The 19,285-nt window shown below is 35.9% G+C and overlaps 1 protein-coding gene across 1 annotated transcript in view; it reads left to right on the plus strand.

Annotated features, from left to right (window-relative positions):
* Positions 1–19,285, plus strand: part of CNST (consortin, connexin sorting protein) — a 114,812-nt gene that overhangs the window by 49,792 nt on the left and 45,735 nt on the right. Inside the window, exon 4 of the mRNA XM_065886680.1 lies at positions 17,391–17,596. Within this exon, the coding sequence (XP_065742752.1) occupies positions 17,391–17,596 (206 nt within the window). The remainder of the gene's footprint in view (positions 1–17,390; positions 17,597–19,285) is intronic.

Raw genomic sequence — 19,285 nt, forward strand, 5'->3', positions numbered from 1 at the left:
TCTCCCTGTCAAGCAGAGAAACAGTTAATATCCCTTCGGTATATTAACAAATGGCAGATTTTAGATTATTAAAGAAGAATACTATGAGTAATTATGTCAGGGTACATTCCTGATGTTTCAGGGTAAAGGATACTAGTACTGTTCTTCCACAGGTGTGTCTCTTGACCACTATCAGAGACAGATTCTAAATTGAATAAAATAACTGTGTCCAAACTGACACAAAACTCAGGTGGTGTGATGAATTGAATACAATCTCTCAGTTAAGGTGATTCCTCTAATCTCTGGCCCAAGGCAGTTACAAGTAGTTTTTTTAAAAAATGTGAAACCTCAATAGGTACATGTAAGCTATGATGTCTATTTTAGAACTTGATGAAGTTGACAGATATTAAATTAAATGAAGGCCTATGATTGACTGTCACCACCTACATATACTTATAAATAGAATCACCAAATTGCTTAATGAGGTGTTTTAACTATAGCCCATTTGACTTTCACAGATGAAGATAAATAGAATTTTTTGCTCCTATGTGGATGTGTAGATTCATATCTAGTAAAAGAAAGCTTCTTTTGTATTGAATGGCAATTTGTAATTAAGGTGAAATTATATGTGCTGATACATGTTTTGATTTGGCTTTTCTCAGTAACTATAAATATAGTTTTACCAGAAAACTTTTAATATATTTAGAAGAAATTTTTTTATTAATTGATGATATATTCTTAATTTTTTCAAGCAAAACTTTTGTAAGACCACGTGACATGAGAAGTAATGACATAAAAATTATTTTGAAATCTACATGGAAAAATACTGAAACTTCCATGTTATGTCATAAGTGCTTGATTACTATTACTTTAAAATGTTTTAGTACATTATAAAGGTATCAATTCACAATATGCTAATCTTTCTGAGTACTCATGGTTATGCTAGTGTTTATTTTCTTTATTGTCTTTATTAAAAATAAGTTTAGTCATGTTCAAACTTATAATATTGGTGACTAATAAATAAGCAATTTAATACTCCAACGTAGTTTTTATAATTCCTATTATTCACCATGACATTAGCAATATAAGCTTCATTAGCTTTACACTTTGCTCTGAATGTTTTCTTCAAAGTGAAAAAAAAAATGTAAAAGCACACTGAGAAGTGCTTTATGGTTCCTGTGACCTTTTTAATTCAAGTGACAGTAAAACCTCTTTTTAGGATAAGCTTTGGGAGTACACCTACCTTTTACATTCACTATCTCATTTAATTCTCACAATAACTTTATAAGTTGGTAGAGTGTCCAGATTACAGATCAGGAAACTGGGGGGTGAAGAGATTGACGGATGTGCCGCAGGTACAGCTAATACGTAGTGGAAGTAGGATAGGTACTTAGGGCTGCCCTGATTTCCATCATTCTTCTTCCAACTCTTTGGGAATACATAATTTTCTCAGTATGAGTTCTTTATCCTAGTAATGTGAAATTAATAAGGACGTATTTTAAGTAGTTTAAAAATCGATTATCCAGAATATGGCTAAATACTGTTTGCCTATTGAATATTTTGTGTGCCTAAGACAAAGTATATCCTTGTCATTTAATAACATGTATAATAACAATTTATATGTTTCTTTAAACCATGATAAAATTATTGTCCTTAAAGCTTGACAGCACTGGAAACAGAAACCTGCTTTTTAGTATGGAATGTGGCAGAATTCTTGCAAGGCCATGCACTTATTTTCTTGCATGAAACTCTGATATGCCACTGTTTATGCAATCTACATTTTATGCAGTTAGTCACAGTGGTTAAAAAAATACAGTGTGTGTGTGGGAGGGCAGCTAGAAGATACTTGTATTAGATACTCTTACCTTCAGTTTTCTTAAATAATTGACAACCTTGTTTACAGTGATATTTTACATTTCATTTATTTATTTATTTAAATTGTACATATTTAAGGTGTGCAACATGATGGTTTGATATAGTGAAATGATTACTACAGTCAAGCTAGTTAACATATCTCCTCACATAGTTACCATTTATTGTGTGATGACTGCAACTGAAATCTTCTCTCAGTATATTTTCAGTGTACAATACAGTATTATTAAGTGTAGTCATCATGCCTGTACATTAGATTTCTAGATTTATGTATCCTACATGACTACAACTCTGTACCTTTTGATCAACATCTCCCCGTCTGCCCCCACCAGTCCCTAGGAACCATCCTTATACTACTTTGCTTCTATGAGTTTCACTTAAAAAAAATTTTTTTTTTTTAGATTGCACATGTAAGGTGAAATCATGCAGTGTTTGTCTTTCTCTGTCTAGCTTATTTCATTTAGCATAATGTCCTCCAAGTTCATCCAAGTTGTCACAACAGGCAGGATTTTCTTCTTTCTCATGGCTGAGTAATATTCCATTTTATATGTGTACCACCTCTTCTTCGGCTGTTTATCCATTGATAGACACTTGTATTATTTCCATATCTGGGCTATTATAAGTAATGCTGTAATGAGCCTGGGGGAGCAGATATCTCTTTGAGTCTTGATTTCATTTCCTTTGGGTATATACCCAGAAGTAGGTTAGCTGGATAATATGGTAGTTGTAGTCTTACGTTTTTGAGGAATGTTTGTCCTGTTTTCCACAATAGTTGTACCAATTTGCATTTCCACCAAGAGGGTACAGTCAAATTGTTTTCTTGCTATTCATTTGTTTGAATTCCTTATATATTTTGGATGTTAACCCCTTTTCAGATGGGATGGTTTGCAAATATTTTCTCCTATTTCATAGGTTGTCTCTTCACTTTGTTGATTGTTTCCTTTACTGTGCAGAAGCTTTTTAGTATGATGAAATCCCATCTTCTACTTTTGCTTTTGTTGTCTGTGCTTTTGGTGTCATGTCTGAAACATTATTGCCTAGACCAATGTCAAGATGATTTTCCCCTATGTTTTGTTCTAATTGTTGTATGGTTTCAGGTCTTACATTTAAATCTTCAGTTCATACTGAGTTGATTTTTTTTTTTGATTTTTGTATATGTAGTGAGATAAGGGTCCAATTTCATTCTTCCACATGTGGAAAACCAGTTTTCTCAGTACCATTTATTGAAGAAACTATCCTTTCTCCAATTATTTGTTTCTTGCATCTTTGATCAAGTTCATAATTGTGTGGATTTATTTCTGAGCTCTCTGTTGTGTTCCTTTGGTCTGTATGTCTGTTATTATTGCCAACCATCTTATTTTGAATACTAAAACTTTGTAGTATTTTTTGAAATCAGGTACTGTGATGCCTCTAACTTTGTTCTTTTTACTCAAGACTGCTGTGGCTATATGTGATCTTTTGTGATTCCATATACATTTTAGGACTTTTTTCTATTTCTTTGAAAACTGCCATTGAAATTTTGATAGGGATTCCATTGAATCTGTAGATTGCTGAGTATTATAGATATTTTAAAATTCTTCCAACCCATGAACATAGTATATCTTTCTTTAGTTTCTTTCATAAATATTTATTGTTTTCAGTGTACAGAGCTTTCCCCTACTTGGTTAAATTTATTCCTAAGTACTTGATCATTTTAAAGCTATTGTAAATAGGATTTTTTTCTTTATTTCTTTTCCAGATGGCTCATTGTTAGTGTATAGCAACGCAACTGATTTTTGTATGTTGATTGTGTATTCTGCAACTTTACTGAAATCATTTATTAGCTCTAACAGTTTTTTAGTGGCATCTTGAGGGTTTTCTATTTTATAAGATCATATCATCTGCAAACAGAGACAGTTTTACTTCTTCCTTTATGAGTTTGATGCCTTATATTTCTTTTTCTTGCCTAATTGCTCTGGCTAGGACTTCCAGTACTGTGTTGAATAGGAGTGGTGAGAGTGGACACCTTTGCCTTGTTCATGACCTTAGAGGAAACTATTTTAATCTTTCACTGTTGAGTGTGATGTTATCTGTGGGTTTGTCATATATGGCTTTTATCATGTTGAGGTTTCCGTCTGTAACTTCTATGTCAAGAGTTTTATCAGGAAAGGATATTGAATTTTGTTAAGTAACTTTTCTCACATGTACTGAGATGATCATATGATATTTATCCTTCATTCAGTTAATGTGCTGTATCACATTGATTGATTTCTGTACGTCGAACCATCCTTGCATTCCAGAAATAAATCCTGCTTGATCATGGTGTCCAATCCCTTAAATGTGCTGTTGAATTCAATTTCCTAGTATTTTGTTGAGAGTTTTTACATCTTTATTCATCAGAGATACTGGTCTATAGTTTACTTTTCTTGTAGTATCTTTATTTGGCTTTAGTATTGGGGGAAATGCTGGCTTTGTAAAAATGGGATTGGGACTCTTCCCTCTTCTTTGATTTTTGGAAGAATTTGAGAAGGATTGACATTAATTTTTCATTAAATATTTGGTAGAATTCACCAGTGAAACTATATAGGCTTGGGCTTTTCTTTTTTGGGAGGTTTTTGATTACTGATTCAATCTGCTTACTCATTACTGGTCTGTTCATATTTTCTATTCATGATTCATTCTTGGTACGGTGTATGTTTCTAGGAACTTATCCATTTCTTCTTGGTCATCCAATTTGTTGACATATAAATTGTTCATTATAGCCTCTTATGATCCTTTTTATTTCTGTGATATTAGTTGTAATGTCTTCTTTTTCATTTCTGATTTTATTTATTTGAGACTTCTCTCTTTTTTTCTTAGTGTAGCTAAAGATTTGTCAATTTTGTTTATCTTTTCAAAAAACCAACTCATTGTTTCATTGGTCTTTTCTATTGTTTTTCTAGTCTCTATTTCATTTGTTTCTACTCTAATCTTTATTGTTTCTTTCCTTTTGGTAACTTTGGGCTTAGTTCTTTTTCTAGTTCCTTGAGGTATAAGGTTAGTTTAAACGTTTATTTGAGATCTTACTTTTTTTGTAATGTGGGCATTGATCACTATATAGTTCCTTCTTATCGTGGCTTTTTCTGCATCACATAAGTTTTGATAAGTTGTGCTTTCATTTTCATTTTTCTCAAGATACTTTTTACTTCCCTTTTGATTTCTTTTTTGATCCATTGGTTGTTCTGGAGTGTGTTGTTTAATTTTCACTTACTTACGAATTTCCCAAATTTCCTCCTGCTGTTGATTTCTAGTTTTATAACATGGTGGTCAGAAAAGACACTGGATATGATTTCAGACTTCTAAAATTTGTTAAGACTTGTTTTGTGGCCTAACATATGATCTATCCCAGAGAATAACTTGATGAGATCCTGTACTCTATTGCTGTTAGATACAATGTTTTATATAGTTCTGTTAGGACCTTTTGATCTATAGTGGTGTTCAAGTCCACTTTTCATTATCAGTCTGTATGATCTATTCATAGCTGAAAGTGGGGTATTGAAGTCCTCTATTATTATTATATTGCTGTCTATTTCTCTCTTCAGTTTAGTTAATATGTGCTTATATATATTTATATATGTGCTTGGTTACATATCTGTTTACAATTATTATATCCTCTTGATAAACTGACCCCTTTATGTGACCTTTGTCTCTTTTGACAGTTTTTGACTTAATTTTGTCTAAGTACAGCAACTCCTCCTCTCTTTGTTATCATTTGCATATAATACGTTTTTCATCCCTCACTTTCAGCCTATGTGTGCCTTAAAGCTAAAATGAGTCTCTTGAAACAATTGTTGGATCTTGTTTTTTAAATCACTCAGGCACCCTATGTTTTTTGATTAGAGAGTTTAATCCAGTTACACTTGAAGTAATTATCAGTAGGTGAGGATTTACTATTGCCATTTTATAAATTGTTTTCTGGCTGTTTTGTAGTTCCTCTCTTCCTTTCTTTCTGTCTTCATTATTTGATAATTTTTATAGTGGTATGCTTTGATATCTTTATCTTTTGTGTGTCTACTACTGCAGGATTTTTTTTTTTTTTGGTTACCATGAGGCTTATATAAAACATCATATATATACATGTGTGTATATATATATATGTATATACACACACACATATATATATAAAATTCTATTTTTAGCTGATAACAGTTTAATTTTTACCATAATCAAAAAGTACAGTTTAGGGAATTCCCTGGAGGTCCAGTGCTTAGGACTCTGCACTTTCACTGCTGAGGCGGTTCAATCCCTGGTTAGGGAACTAAGATCCCACAAGCCGCAGAGCATGGCAAAAAAAAAAAAAAGGTAGTTTAACTTCTCCTGCCCTGACATTTTATGTTATTGATGTTACAGTTTACATTTTAAATATATGGTTTATCCATTAACACTTTATTGTAGCTATAGTTACTCATAATACTTCTGTCTTTTAACTTTTATACCAGAATTAAAAGTGTTTACGTCAATCACGTGATACATTACATTAACAAAATGAAGAATAAAAATCATATGATCATCTCAATAGATGCAGAAAAAGCTTTTGACAAAATCCAACACCAATTAATGGTAAAAACTCTCCACAAATTGGGTATAGAGGGAATATACCTCAGCATAATAAAGGCCATACATGACAAGCCCACAGCTACTGTTATACTCAGCTGTGAAAAGCTGAAAGCAGTCCCTCTGAGATCAAGAACAAGACAAGGATGCCCACCTTTGTCACTTTTATTCAACATAGTATTCGAAGTCTTCCATCAGACGAGAAAAAGAAAAGGAATCCAAATGGGAAAGGAAGAAATAAAACTGTCGCTGTTTGCAGATGACATGATAACTAAGCATAGAAAATCCTAATGATGCCACCAAAAAACTATTAGAACTCATCAATGAATTTGGCAAAGTTGCAGGATAAAAAATTAGTACACAAAATCTGTTGTGTTTCTATATACTAACAACAAACTATCAGAAAGTGAAATTAAGAAATGGGGTTGCCATTTACAATTGTATCAAAAAGAATACAATAAGTAAATCTAACTAAGGAGGTAAAAGACCTGCACTAAGAAAGCTACAACACTGATGAAAAAAACTACAGATAACACAGATTGAAAGATATACCATGCTCATGGATTGGAAGAATATTGTTAAAATGACTGTAGTACTCAAAGCACTCTACAGATTCCATGCAATCCCTATCAAAATACCAATGGCATTTTTCATAGAAATACAGCAAATAAATCTAAAATTTGTATGGAAGCACAAAAGACTGAATAGCCAAAACAATCTTATGAAAGAAGAAACAAGCTGGAGATATCATGCTCACTCATTTCAAGCTGTTCTACAAATCTACGGTAATCAAAACAATATGCTACTGGCACAAAAATAGACGCATATACCACTGGAACAGAATAGAGAGCCCAGAAATGAGCCCACACTTATATGGACAATTAAAGACAAAGGAGGCAAGAATATACAATGGGGAAAATTTAACCTCTTAAATAAATAGGGTTTGGAAAATGGGACAGCTACATGAAAGAATCAAACTGAGCCACTTCCTCACACCACAAAAATAAACTCAAAATGGATTAAAGACCTAAATGAAAGACCTGAAACCATAAAACTAGAAGAAAACATAGGCAGTACACTCTTTGTCATTGGTCTTAGCAATAGTTCTTCAGATATGTTTCTGCAGGGAAGGGAAACAAAAGCAAAAAATAAGTAAATCAAACTAAAAAACTTTTGCACAGTGAAGGAAACTATCAACAAAACAAAAAGGCTGACTACTGAATGGGAGAAAATATTTCCAAATGATATATTTGAGAAGGGGTTAATATCCAAAATATACAAAGAACTCATACAACGTGATATCAAAAAACCAGACAACGCAGTTAAAAAATGGGCAGAGGACCTGAGTAGACATTTTTCCAAAGAAGATGTACAGATGGCCAACAGTCACATAAAAAGATGCTCAAGACTGAGCTCTGCCCACCAGAGCAACACTCAGCTCTACCCACTACCAGTCCCTCCCATCAGGAAACTTTCACAAGCCTCTTAGTTAGCCTAATCCACAGGAGGGCAGACAGCAGAAGCAAAAAGAACTACAATCCTGCAGCTTGTGGAACAAAAACCATATTCACAGAAAGACAACATGAAAAGGCAGAGGGCTATGTACCAGATGAAGTAACAAGATAAAACCCCAGAAAAACAACTAAATTAAGTGGAGATAGGCAACCTTCCAGAAAAAGAATTCAGAATAATGATAGTGAAGATGATCCAGGACCTCAGAAAAACAATGGAGGCAGAGATTGAGAAGATGCAGGAAATGTTTAACAAAGACCTAGAAGAATTAAAGAACAAACACCTAGAAGAATTAAAGAACAAACAAACAGAGATGAACAATACAATAACTGAAATGAAAACTACACTAGAAGGAATCAAGAGCAGCATAATTGAGGCAGCAGAACGGATAAGTGACCTGAAAGAATGGTGGAATTCACTGTCACGGAACAGAATAAAGAAGAAAGAATGAAAAGAAATGAAGACAACCAGAGGAACCTCTGAGACAACATGAAACGCAACAACATTCGCATTATAGGGGTCCCAGAAGAAGAAGAGAGAGAGAAAGGACCCAAGAAACTATTTGAAGAGATTATAGTTGAAAATTTCCCTAAGATGGGAAAGGAAATAGCCACCCAAGCCCGGAAGCGCAGCGAGTCCCATACAGGATAAACCCAAGGAGAAACAGGCCAAGACACATAGCAATCAAATTGACAAAAATTAAAGACAAAGAAAAATCATTGAAAGCAACAAGAGAAAAATGACAACATACAAGGGAGCACCCATAAGATTAACGGCAGATTTCTCAGCAGAAACTCTACAGGCCAGAGGGGAGTGGCATGCTATATTTAAAATGATGAAAGGGAAGAACCTACAACCAAGATTACTCTACCTGACGAGGATCCCATTCAGATGCGATGGAGAAATCAAAAGCTTTACAGACAAGCAAAAGCTAAGAGAATTCAGCACCACCAAACCAGCTCTACAACAAATGCTAAAGGAACTTCTCTAAGTGGGAAACACAAGAGAAGAAAAAGACCTACAAAAACAAACCCATAACAATTAAGAAAATGGTAATAGAAACATACATATCGATAATTACCTTAAATGTGAATGGATTAAATGCTCCAACCAAAGAACATAGACTTGCTGAATGGATACAAAAACAAGACCCATATATATGCTGTCTACAAGAGACCCACTTCAGACCTAGGGACACATATACAGACTGAAAGTGAGGGGATGGAAAAAGATATTCCATGCAAATGGAAATCAAAAGAAAGCTTGAGTAGCAATACTCATATCAGATAAAATAGACTTTAAAATAAAGAATGTTACAAGAGACAAGGAAGGACACTACATAATGATCTAGGGACCAATCCAAGAAGAAGATATGACCATTATAAATATATATATGCAGCCAACATAGGAGCACCTCAATACATAAGGCAACTGCTAACAGCTGTAAAATACGAAATTGACAGTAACACAATAATAGTGGGGGACTTTAACACCTCACTCACACCAATGGACAGATCATCCAAAATGCAAATAAATAAGGAAACGGAAGCTTTAAATGACACAATAGACCAGATAGATTTAATTGATATTTATAGGACATTCCATCCAAAAACAGCAGATTACACTTTCTTCTCAAGTGCTCACAGAACATTCTCCAGGATGCATCACGTCTTGGGTCACAAATCAAGCCTCAGTAAATTTAAGAAAATTGAAATCATCTCAAGCATCTTTTCCTGCCACAAAGTTGTGAGATTAGAAATCAATTACAGGGAAAAATATGTTAAAAAACCAAACACATGGAGGCTAAACAGTACGTTACTAAATAACCAAGAGATCACTGGAGAAATCAAAGAGTAAATCAAAAAATACCTAGAGACAAATGACAATGAAAACACGATGATGCAAAACCTATGGGATGAAGCCAAAACAGTTCTAAGAGGGAAGTTTATAGCAATACAAGCCTACATGAAGAAGCAAGAAAACTCTCGAACAATCTAACCTTAAAACCAAAGGAACTAGAGAAAGAAGAACAAACAAAACCCAAAGTTAGTAGAAGGAAAGAAATCATACAGATCAGAGCAGAAATAAATAAAATAGAAACAAAGAAAACAATAGCAAAGATCAATAAAGCTAAAAGCTGGTTCTTTGAGAAAGTAAACAAAATTGATAAACCATTAGCCAGACTCATGAAAAAAAAGAGGGAGAGGACTCAAATCAATAAAATTAGAAATGAAAAAGAAGTTACAACAGACACCGCAGGAATAGAAAGCATCCTAAGAGACTACTACAAGCAACTCTATGCCAATAAAATGGACAACCTGGAAGAAATGGACAAATTCTTAGAAAGGTATAACCTTCCAAGGCTGAGCCTGGAAGAAATAGAAGATATGAACAGACCAATACAAGTAATGAAATTGAAACTGTGATTAAAAATCTTCCAAAAAACAAAAGTCCAGGACCAGATGGCTTCACCGGTGAATTCTGTCAAACATTTAGAGAAGAGCTAACACCCATCCTTCTCAAACTCTTCCAAAAAATTGCAGAGGAAGGAGCACTGTGAAACTCATTCTATGAGGCCACCATCACCCTGATACCAAAACCAGACAAAGATACTACAGAAAAAGAAAATTACAGACCAATATCACTGATGAATATAGATGCAAAAATCCTCAACAAAATACTAGCAAACAGAATCCAACAGCACATTAAAAGGATCATACACCATGATCAAGTGAGATTTCTCCCAGGGATGCAAGGATTCTTCAATATATGCAAATCAATCAATGTGATACACAGTATTAACAAATTGAATAATAAAAACCATATGATCATCTCAATAGATGCAGAAAAAGCTTTTGACAAAATTCAACACCCATTTATAATAAAAACTCTTCAGAAAGTGGGCATGGAGGGATCCTACCTCAACGTAATAAAGGCCATGTACGACAACCCCACAGCCAACATCATTCTCAATGGTGAAAAACTGAAAGCATTTCCTCTAAGATCAGGAACAAAACAAGGATGTCCTCTCTCACCACTGTTATTCAACATAGCTTTGGAAGTCCTAGCCACAGCAGTCAGAGAAGAAAAAGAAATAAAAGGAATACAAATTAGAAAAGAAAAAGTAAAACTGTCACTGTTTGCAGATGACATGATACTATACATAGAGAATCCTAAAGATGCCACCAGAAAACTACTAGAGCTAATCAATGAATTTGGAAAAGTAGCAGGATACAAAATTAATGCACAGACTCTCTTGCATTCCTATACACTAATGATGAAAAATCTGAAAGTGAAATTAAGAAAACACTCCCATTTACCACTGCAACAAAAAGAATAAAATATCTAGGAATAAACCTACCTAAGGAGACAAAAGACCTGTATGCAGAAAATTAAAAGACACTGATGAAAGAAATTAAAGATGATGCATATAGATGGAGAGATTTACCAGGTTCTTGGATTGGAAAAATCAATATTGTGAAAATGACTATACTACCCAAAGCAATCTGCAGATTCAATGCAATCCCTATCAAATTTCCAATGGCATTTTTTACAGAACTAGAACAAAAAATCTGAAAATTGTATGGAGACACAAAAGACCCCGAATAGCCAATGCAGTCTTCAGGGCAGAAAACAGAGCTGGAGGAATCAGACTCCCTGACTTCAGACTATACTACAATGCTACAGTCATCAAGACAATATGGTACTGGCACAGAAACAGAAATATAGATCAATGGAACAGGATAGAAAGCCCAGAGATAAACCCACGCACCTGTTGTCACCTAATCTATGACAAAGGATGCAAGGATATACAATGGAAAAAAGACAGTTTCTTCAATAAGTGTTGCTGGGAAAACTGGACAGCTACATGTAAAAGAATGAAATTAGAACGCTCCCTAACACCATACACAAAAATAAACTCAAAATGGATTCGAGACCTAAATGTAAGACTGGACACTATAAAACTCTAGGAGGAAAACAAGAAGAACACTCTTTGACATAAGTCACAGCAAGATCTGTTTTGATCCACTTCCTAGAGTAATGGAAATAAAAATAAACAAATGGGACCTAATGAAACTTAAAACCTTTTGCAAAGCAATCTACAAACAAGATGAAAAGACAGCCCTCACTATGGGAGAAAATATTTGCAAGCGAATCAACAGACAAAGGGTTAATCTCCAAAATATATAAACAGCTCATACAGCTAAATATTAAAAAAAGAAACAAACCAATCTAAAAATGGGCAGAAAACCTAAATAGACATTTCTCCAAATTAGACATACAGATGGCCAAGAAGCACATGAAAAGCTGCTCAACATCACTAATTATTAGAGAAATGCAAATCAAAACTACAATGAGGGGCTTCCCTGGTGGCGCAGTGGCTGAGAATCTGCCTGCTAATGCAGGGGACACGCGTTTGAGCCCTGGTCTGGGAAGATCCCACCTGCCGCAGAGTGGCTGGGCCCATGAGCCACAACTACTGAGCCTGCACGTCTGGAGCCTGTGCTCCAAAAGAGAGGCCGTGATAGTGGGAGGCCTGCGCACCGCGATGAAGAGTGGCCCCCCGCTTGCCACAACTAGAGAAAGCCTTCGCACAGAAATGAAGACCCAACACAGCCAAAAATAAATAAATAAACAAAAACAAACAAAAAAAGCCAAGCATTAAAAAAAAAAATTACAATGAGGTATCATCACCTCACACCAGTTAGAATGGGCATCATCAGAAAATCTACAAACAGCAAATGCTGGAGAGGGTGTGGAGAAAAGGGGACCCTCTTGCAATGTTAGTGAGAATGTAAATTGATACAGCCACTATGGAAAACAGTATGGAGGTTCCTTAAAAAACTAAAAATAGAATTACCATATGACCCAGCAATCCTACTACTGGGCATATACCCAGAGGAAACCATAATTCCAAAAGACACATGTGGGCTTCCCTGGTGGTACAGTGGTTGAGAGTCCGCCTGCCAATGCAGGAGACACAGGTTCGTGCCCCGGTCCAGGAAGATCCCACATGCCATGGAGTGGCTTTGCCCGTGAGCCATGGCCACTGAGCCTGCACGTCCAGAGCCTGTGCTCCGCAACAGGAGAGGCCACAACAGTGAGGCCTGCGTACTGCAAAAAAAAAAAAAAAAAACACACATGCACCTGAATGTTCATTGCAGCACTATTTACAGTAGCCAGATCATGGAAGCAAGCTAAATGCCCATCTGCAGATGAATGGGTAAAGAAGATGTTATATATATATAGATATCTATCTATCTATCTATATATATATAATGGAATATTACTCAACCATCAAATGGAGTGAAATTGGGTCATTTGTAGAGACGTGGATGTATCTAGAGACTGTCATACAGAGTGAAGTAAGTCAGAAGGCGAAAAACAAGTATATTAACGCATATATGTGGAACCTAGAAAAATGGTACAGATGAACCGATTTGCAGGGCAGAAATAGAGACACAGATGTAGAGAACAAATGTATGGACACCAAGGAAGGAAAGTAGTGGTGGGGTGGTGGTGTTGGGATGAACTGGGAGATTGGGATTGACATGTATACACTAATATGTATAAAATGAATAATAAGAACCTGCTGTATAAAAAAATAAATTCAAAAAAAACAAACACTGAAATGTAAGTCCTCCTCCCTGACCAGAATCATGATTCCTCAGTTCCCTTCTCTATAGGGGAATTTCTTGGGTATCTTTCCAGAAATATTTTAAAGTTCTGGCACCGAGCACTAGCTCAGATCTTAGGGTATGATCTCCTTGCATTCTTTTTTCTGATACACAAATGAGGAGTATACAGTACTATTCTGCTTTTTTAAAAAAGAAAGAAAAGATGCTGAACATCACTAATTGTCGGGGAAATGCAAATGAAGACCACAGCGAGATATCACTTCATACCCGTTTGAATGGCTTGTATCAAAAAGACAACAAATAGCAAGTGTTGGTGAGGACGTGGAGAAAAGGGAACCCTTCTGCTCTGTTGGTGGGAATGTAAATAGGAGCAGTCACTATGTGAAAATAGTATGGAGATTCCTCAAAAAAGCAAAAGTAGAACTACCATATGATCCAGCAGTTCCACTCCTGGGTATTTATCTGAAGGAAAGGTAAACAGTAATTCAAAATGATACATGCACCCCTGTGTCTATTGCAGCATTATTTATAATAGCCACAATATGGAAGCAAGCTAAGTGCCCATCAGTAGATGAATGGATAAAGATGATGTGTTCTATACACACACACACACACACACACGCACACACACACACACGCACGCAGATATATGCATATACAGTGGAATATTACTGAGCCATGAAAAAGATTGGCATCTTGCCATTTGTGATAACATGGATGGACCTGGAGAGTGTTATGCTTAGTGAAATAAGTCAGAGAAAGACAAATACTGTATGATTTCAGTTACATGTGGCATCTAAAAAACTAAATAAGTGAACAAACATAACTAAAGAGAAACAGTCAGAGAGAGAACAAACAGGTAGTTGACAGAGGGGAATGGGATGGGAGGAGGAGAGAAATAGGTGAGGGAGATTAAGAGGTACAAATTTTCAGTTACAAAATAAATGAGTCACAGGTATGAAATGTACAGTGTGGGGAATATAGTCAATAACTACGTGCTATCTTTGTAATGATGACAGATGACAATGAGATGTATCATGGTGATCACTTTGAAATATATAGAAATATTGAATCACTAGGTTGTATACCAGGAACTAACAGTATTGCAGGTCAATTATACTTCATAAACAAACAAACTCATAGAGAAAGATCAGATTTGTGGTTACCAGAGTTGTGGGGTGGTGGGAAGGGGAATTGGGTGAAGGTGGTCAAAAGGTACAAACTTCCAATTACAGGATAAGCAATTACTAGGGATGTAGTGTATAACATGATAAATATAATTAACAGCTATATGTTATATGTGAAAGTTGTTAAGAGAGTAAATCATAAGGGTTCTCATCACAAGGAAAACATTTTTTTTCTATTTCTTTAATGTTTTATCTATATGAAATCAACTTATTGTGGGATTCATTTCGTGTTTTATGTAAGTCAAATTGTTAGGCTGTACACCTGAAAGTTATACAGTGCTGTATGTCAATTACATCTCAATAAAACTGGAAGAAAAAAATTTTAATAAGTAAGTAAAATAACTTAGAAAATGGATCTAGCAGGAACCGTGACCATTATACATCTATACTGTCTAAATAACCGAGGTAATCATATGGCGTGTTTTCATTTCCATTATTTAACAGGACCCTTCTTAGACCTCCTTTAGATAATGGAGTCATAAATTCTGTCCTTTATCCTTACTTTGGAAAATCCTGCCCTTCTTTGGCCATATCCTTCAAGGGTTTTATTTAAATTCCCTCTACAGAAAATGAGCATTATCAAATTCAATTTTTCAAAGAGGAAATATGGAGTAATATTTGATAATTATGTGGGAAGAATTTAATGAAAAGAAGTATAGAATTTGAAAGGTTAGCCTTATCACAGTCTATATGAAATTAAATAACTTGGGTACAGTAGTGTGGCTGGAGAAAAAGGAAAGAAAACCGTATTTCTCTTAGTCTCTTTGTAGTTCTCTATACAAAGCTTATGTTCCTACATTGGCACTACTACCATTGTGGTTAGAAAATTAGAAGGCAGAAGAATCATCCATGTTTTCACAAATACTGTTCCAGCAAAATAAAATGGCAGGCCATCTCTAGGCCTCGTACTTCCAGAGTCCAAACGACATAAAATTTATAGAAGAGAATTTTCTAAAATAGAAGGAATCACTGTAGGTGATTATCTGTAGAAAGCACAACACTTGGAATTTTAATGCTGAATACGCTACTGGATATAACTGCAATACTATAGTAAGTAAATTAATCCCTGTGCTGTAGGAGTTATGATCTAATAAAGATACGACCCTTCACCAGTCACTGTAATACGATCCTTCACCAGTCACTATAATACACTATAATGCAAAGCCCAGGCGAGCTTTCCATAGACCATATATAGGATTTAGAGGAAAGTAAGTTTACTTCAGGCTCATGTTATAGAGAAATATATGAATTTTTTTAGGGTAGAACTTAACTAGACAGATGGGAGGAAATTTTTTTCTTTTTTAATTTTCTTGGCCGCGCTGTGCAGCATGTGGGATCTTAGTTCCCCAACCAGGGATCGAAGCTGAGCCCCTTGCATTGGAAGTGCAGAGTCTCAACCACTGGACAGCCAGGGACGTCCGGAGAGGAAAATTTTTTAACTGTTAGAATTTGTAATTGCTCAGAAAGGTGCAGAGTATTAATACTAGGGAGATGCAGAATTGGCCAGCTTGGCTAGAGCCGTGGATTTATTTAGAAGGCAGTAGAAGACAGGGTTCTGGGCAAACTCCCCAACCTTTTTGGCACCAGGGACCGGTTTCGTGGAAGACAGTTTTTCCAGGGTTGGGGGGTGGTGTTTCAGGCAGTAACATGAGCGATGGGGAGCGGCAGATGAAGCTTCGCTTGCTTGCCCATCACTCACCTCCTGCTGTGCGGCCCCGTTCCTAACAGGCCGCGGACTGCTATAGGTCTGCAGCTCACGGGTTGGGGACCCCTGCTCTAGAGGGCTGGCAGGAGGCAACTTCAGTCATGGTATGCACACGCTAAATTACTGAGAAAGATCCTTTCCAAGCCGGACTAGCTAAAGGTACGTACAGATGCAGACAGTCTATTCAATTTCAATATGAAAATTAGAACTGATGCTGAGATTTCAGTGAAGGGTGAAGTTATAATGTGTAACATTTAAAGTTTAAAACTTTGGTGTGTCATTTCAGGACACACTTGTCATGCCAAGGATTTATTCACTGATTTTTTTCCCCCAAGTTTGTGTTAACTTCTTTTTATTAGGAAAAAAGCTTCTGTGGCCATTAGCTCTGGACATCTGAATTCCTTCTGCTCTGCTGGGATTCAGAAGTAGTTCTAAAGTTATCAGACCAAGAGTTTAGAGAGGAAGGCTTAAATTCTTTAGCCTTTCATATGATAAATACATTGACCTTCCCATTTAGTTCTTTTATTTTGCGTAAGACATGACTTCAGATTATAGTTAATTCGTTTTTCCTTTGGGAGAATCAAGTTTTTGGTCAGGTTTTAACCTACTATTCTTTAGATCTCTCTTTTTTTATATTCTTAATTCTTAATTAAGAATATAAATTATATTCTTAATTTATAATATAAATAAAAAAGTTATATAGATCTAATAGAATTGCTTCTATTAACTAATCGCTAATAGAAGCAGTCAGATGTCAGCACAATCTTAATTTATTGAGGAGAATAACTTGTGGTTTCTGTGGGGTTTTTTTTTTATGTAATTAGCTTTATTTGAAAATTTTATGATTAACAGGCATAATTGTTTTAAGGTGTTTACCATGATGGAAATTTATCCTAACATAGGCATTTTATTTACCTCTCAAAGGACTTTCTTCAGGAGATACCACACCCTTTATGCAAGAAAATATATTACATGCAGCCATACATGCTGTTAGTGATGAAGAGTCTGCAGAAGTAAATGCTAATGATCAACTAGAAGCCCCGAAGCTGGTTCTGCAATCTCTGTTCTCACTTATACGGGGTGAAGTTGAGCAGTTGGATTCAAGAGCACTTCCCCTTTGCCTTCATCAGGTATCATGTTAAACACTTCACTTTCAGCCTCACTGAAATTCTGGGACCAATATTTGTAATAATCTAAAATTCTATTCTCTGTAATTGATTCTACCCCACCTGTCATTGGTGAGTCCAAGAGGAGGTGACCCTGGATCAGTGGCTGGTAGGAAATTTGGCATATCACTGACTCGTGGCCGCACATTGGCTTGGCTCATCAATCTATAGTTCATACTGTTGCTAACTTCTTTTGCTTAATGAGTAAGCTGTGTACAAATAAGAGTGAATGTAGTGAGTGCTTAATTAAAATACCAACAAGGTACCAAAAACTAAGCTAGACGCTAGGGAAACAGATTATGTAACAGAGCATGTCCTTAAGAGAGGCACTGTGGAATAGGAGAAACAGTTTGTAGATAACTAACTGTAGAAGTCTGTACAAAGCATTAGAGTAGATATGTGTTTAAGGTTCAGCAGAAGCACAAAATGCATGATTAACTTTGTCCTTTGGACATTAGGGGAATAAAAGGTGATTCTTGAGCTGGGTTTTGCAGGATGTGTAGGCTCTCACTAGATGAACAAAGTGAGCTGGTACAGAAAGAGAGAACAGTCCCTGCAAAGACAGGGATGTTGTTGAAGATTAAGATGTAAAAGAGACAGGAATTAAGACTGGGTAGTTTGTGCCATTAAAGGCTTACTTTTAGAGGCTGAGAGCCTTTTTTAAAAAAAATTTATTTTATTTATTTATTTTTGGCTGCATTGGGTCTTCGTTGCTGTGTGCGGGCTTTCTCAAGTTGTGGTGAGCCGGGGCTGCTCTTCGTTGCGGTGCACGGGCTTCTCATTGAGGTGGCTTCTCTTTGTTGGGGAGCATGGGCTCTAGGCACACGGGCTTCAGTAGTTGTGTCATGTGGGCTCGGTAGTTGTGGCACACATGCTTAGTTGCTCCGCAGCATGTGGGATCTTCCTGGACCAGGGTTCGAACCCGTGTTCCCTGCATTGGCAGGCAGATTCTTAACCACTGTGCCACCAGGGAAGCCCGAGGCTGAGAGCTTTTAATTATGCAGGTGCCATAATTTGAATTTTAGAAAAATAACTCTTTTGATGATTGGGAGGGTAAGCTAGAAGATGGAGAGCCTGGAGACTGGGAGATCTATAGGACAGTGATGAGGAAGATACACAAGAGATAATTCCAAAAAGATTAAGATATTTATGAGCTGTGTTTTATTTTCTTTTAAAATGAAAATAATTTGTATATGGGTGTGGAAAAAGCTTCACTTTTTATTTCACTCCTCCTGTTTCATTTAACTTTTGCAGTGAGCAGTGAATAATTTGTAAGAAGTAAAACAGCTTTTGTCCTAAGGCAGGAAAACATATATTCTTACAACTTTATGTTACCTCCTTGGTGGACTTGAAGAATGCCTTTGAGAAAATGTGTACTACTTTTTGACCTCTAATGTGTTACTGACATATATGGTGTATGTTTACCATAGTTGAGAACTGTAGTTGAGAACCACCAATATTAAGGCAGCTTTCTAATCTTTCAGCCTTCCTTGAATTTGTACAGTGGATTGAGTTTGTAAAGGGTATTTGCATTAATTGTTATTTCATTCTCCAAACAATCTAGAGAGGTAATTATTATCACCATCTTTACAAGTAGGGAGGCTCAGACTCCCTCACAAAGCAAGTTCCTTGTAATTCTAGGGCTACAATTTG

This window comes from Phocoena phocoena, chromosome 1, assembly GCF_963924675.1.
Source record: "Phocoena phocoena chromosome 1, mPhoPho1.1, whole genome shotgun sequence".
NCBI lineage: Eukaryota > Metazoa > Chordata > Mammalia > Artiodactyla > Phocoenidae > Phocoena > Phocoena phocoena.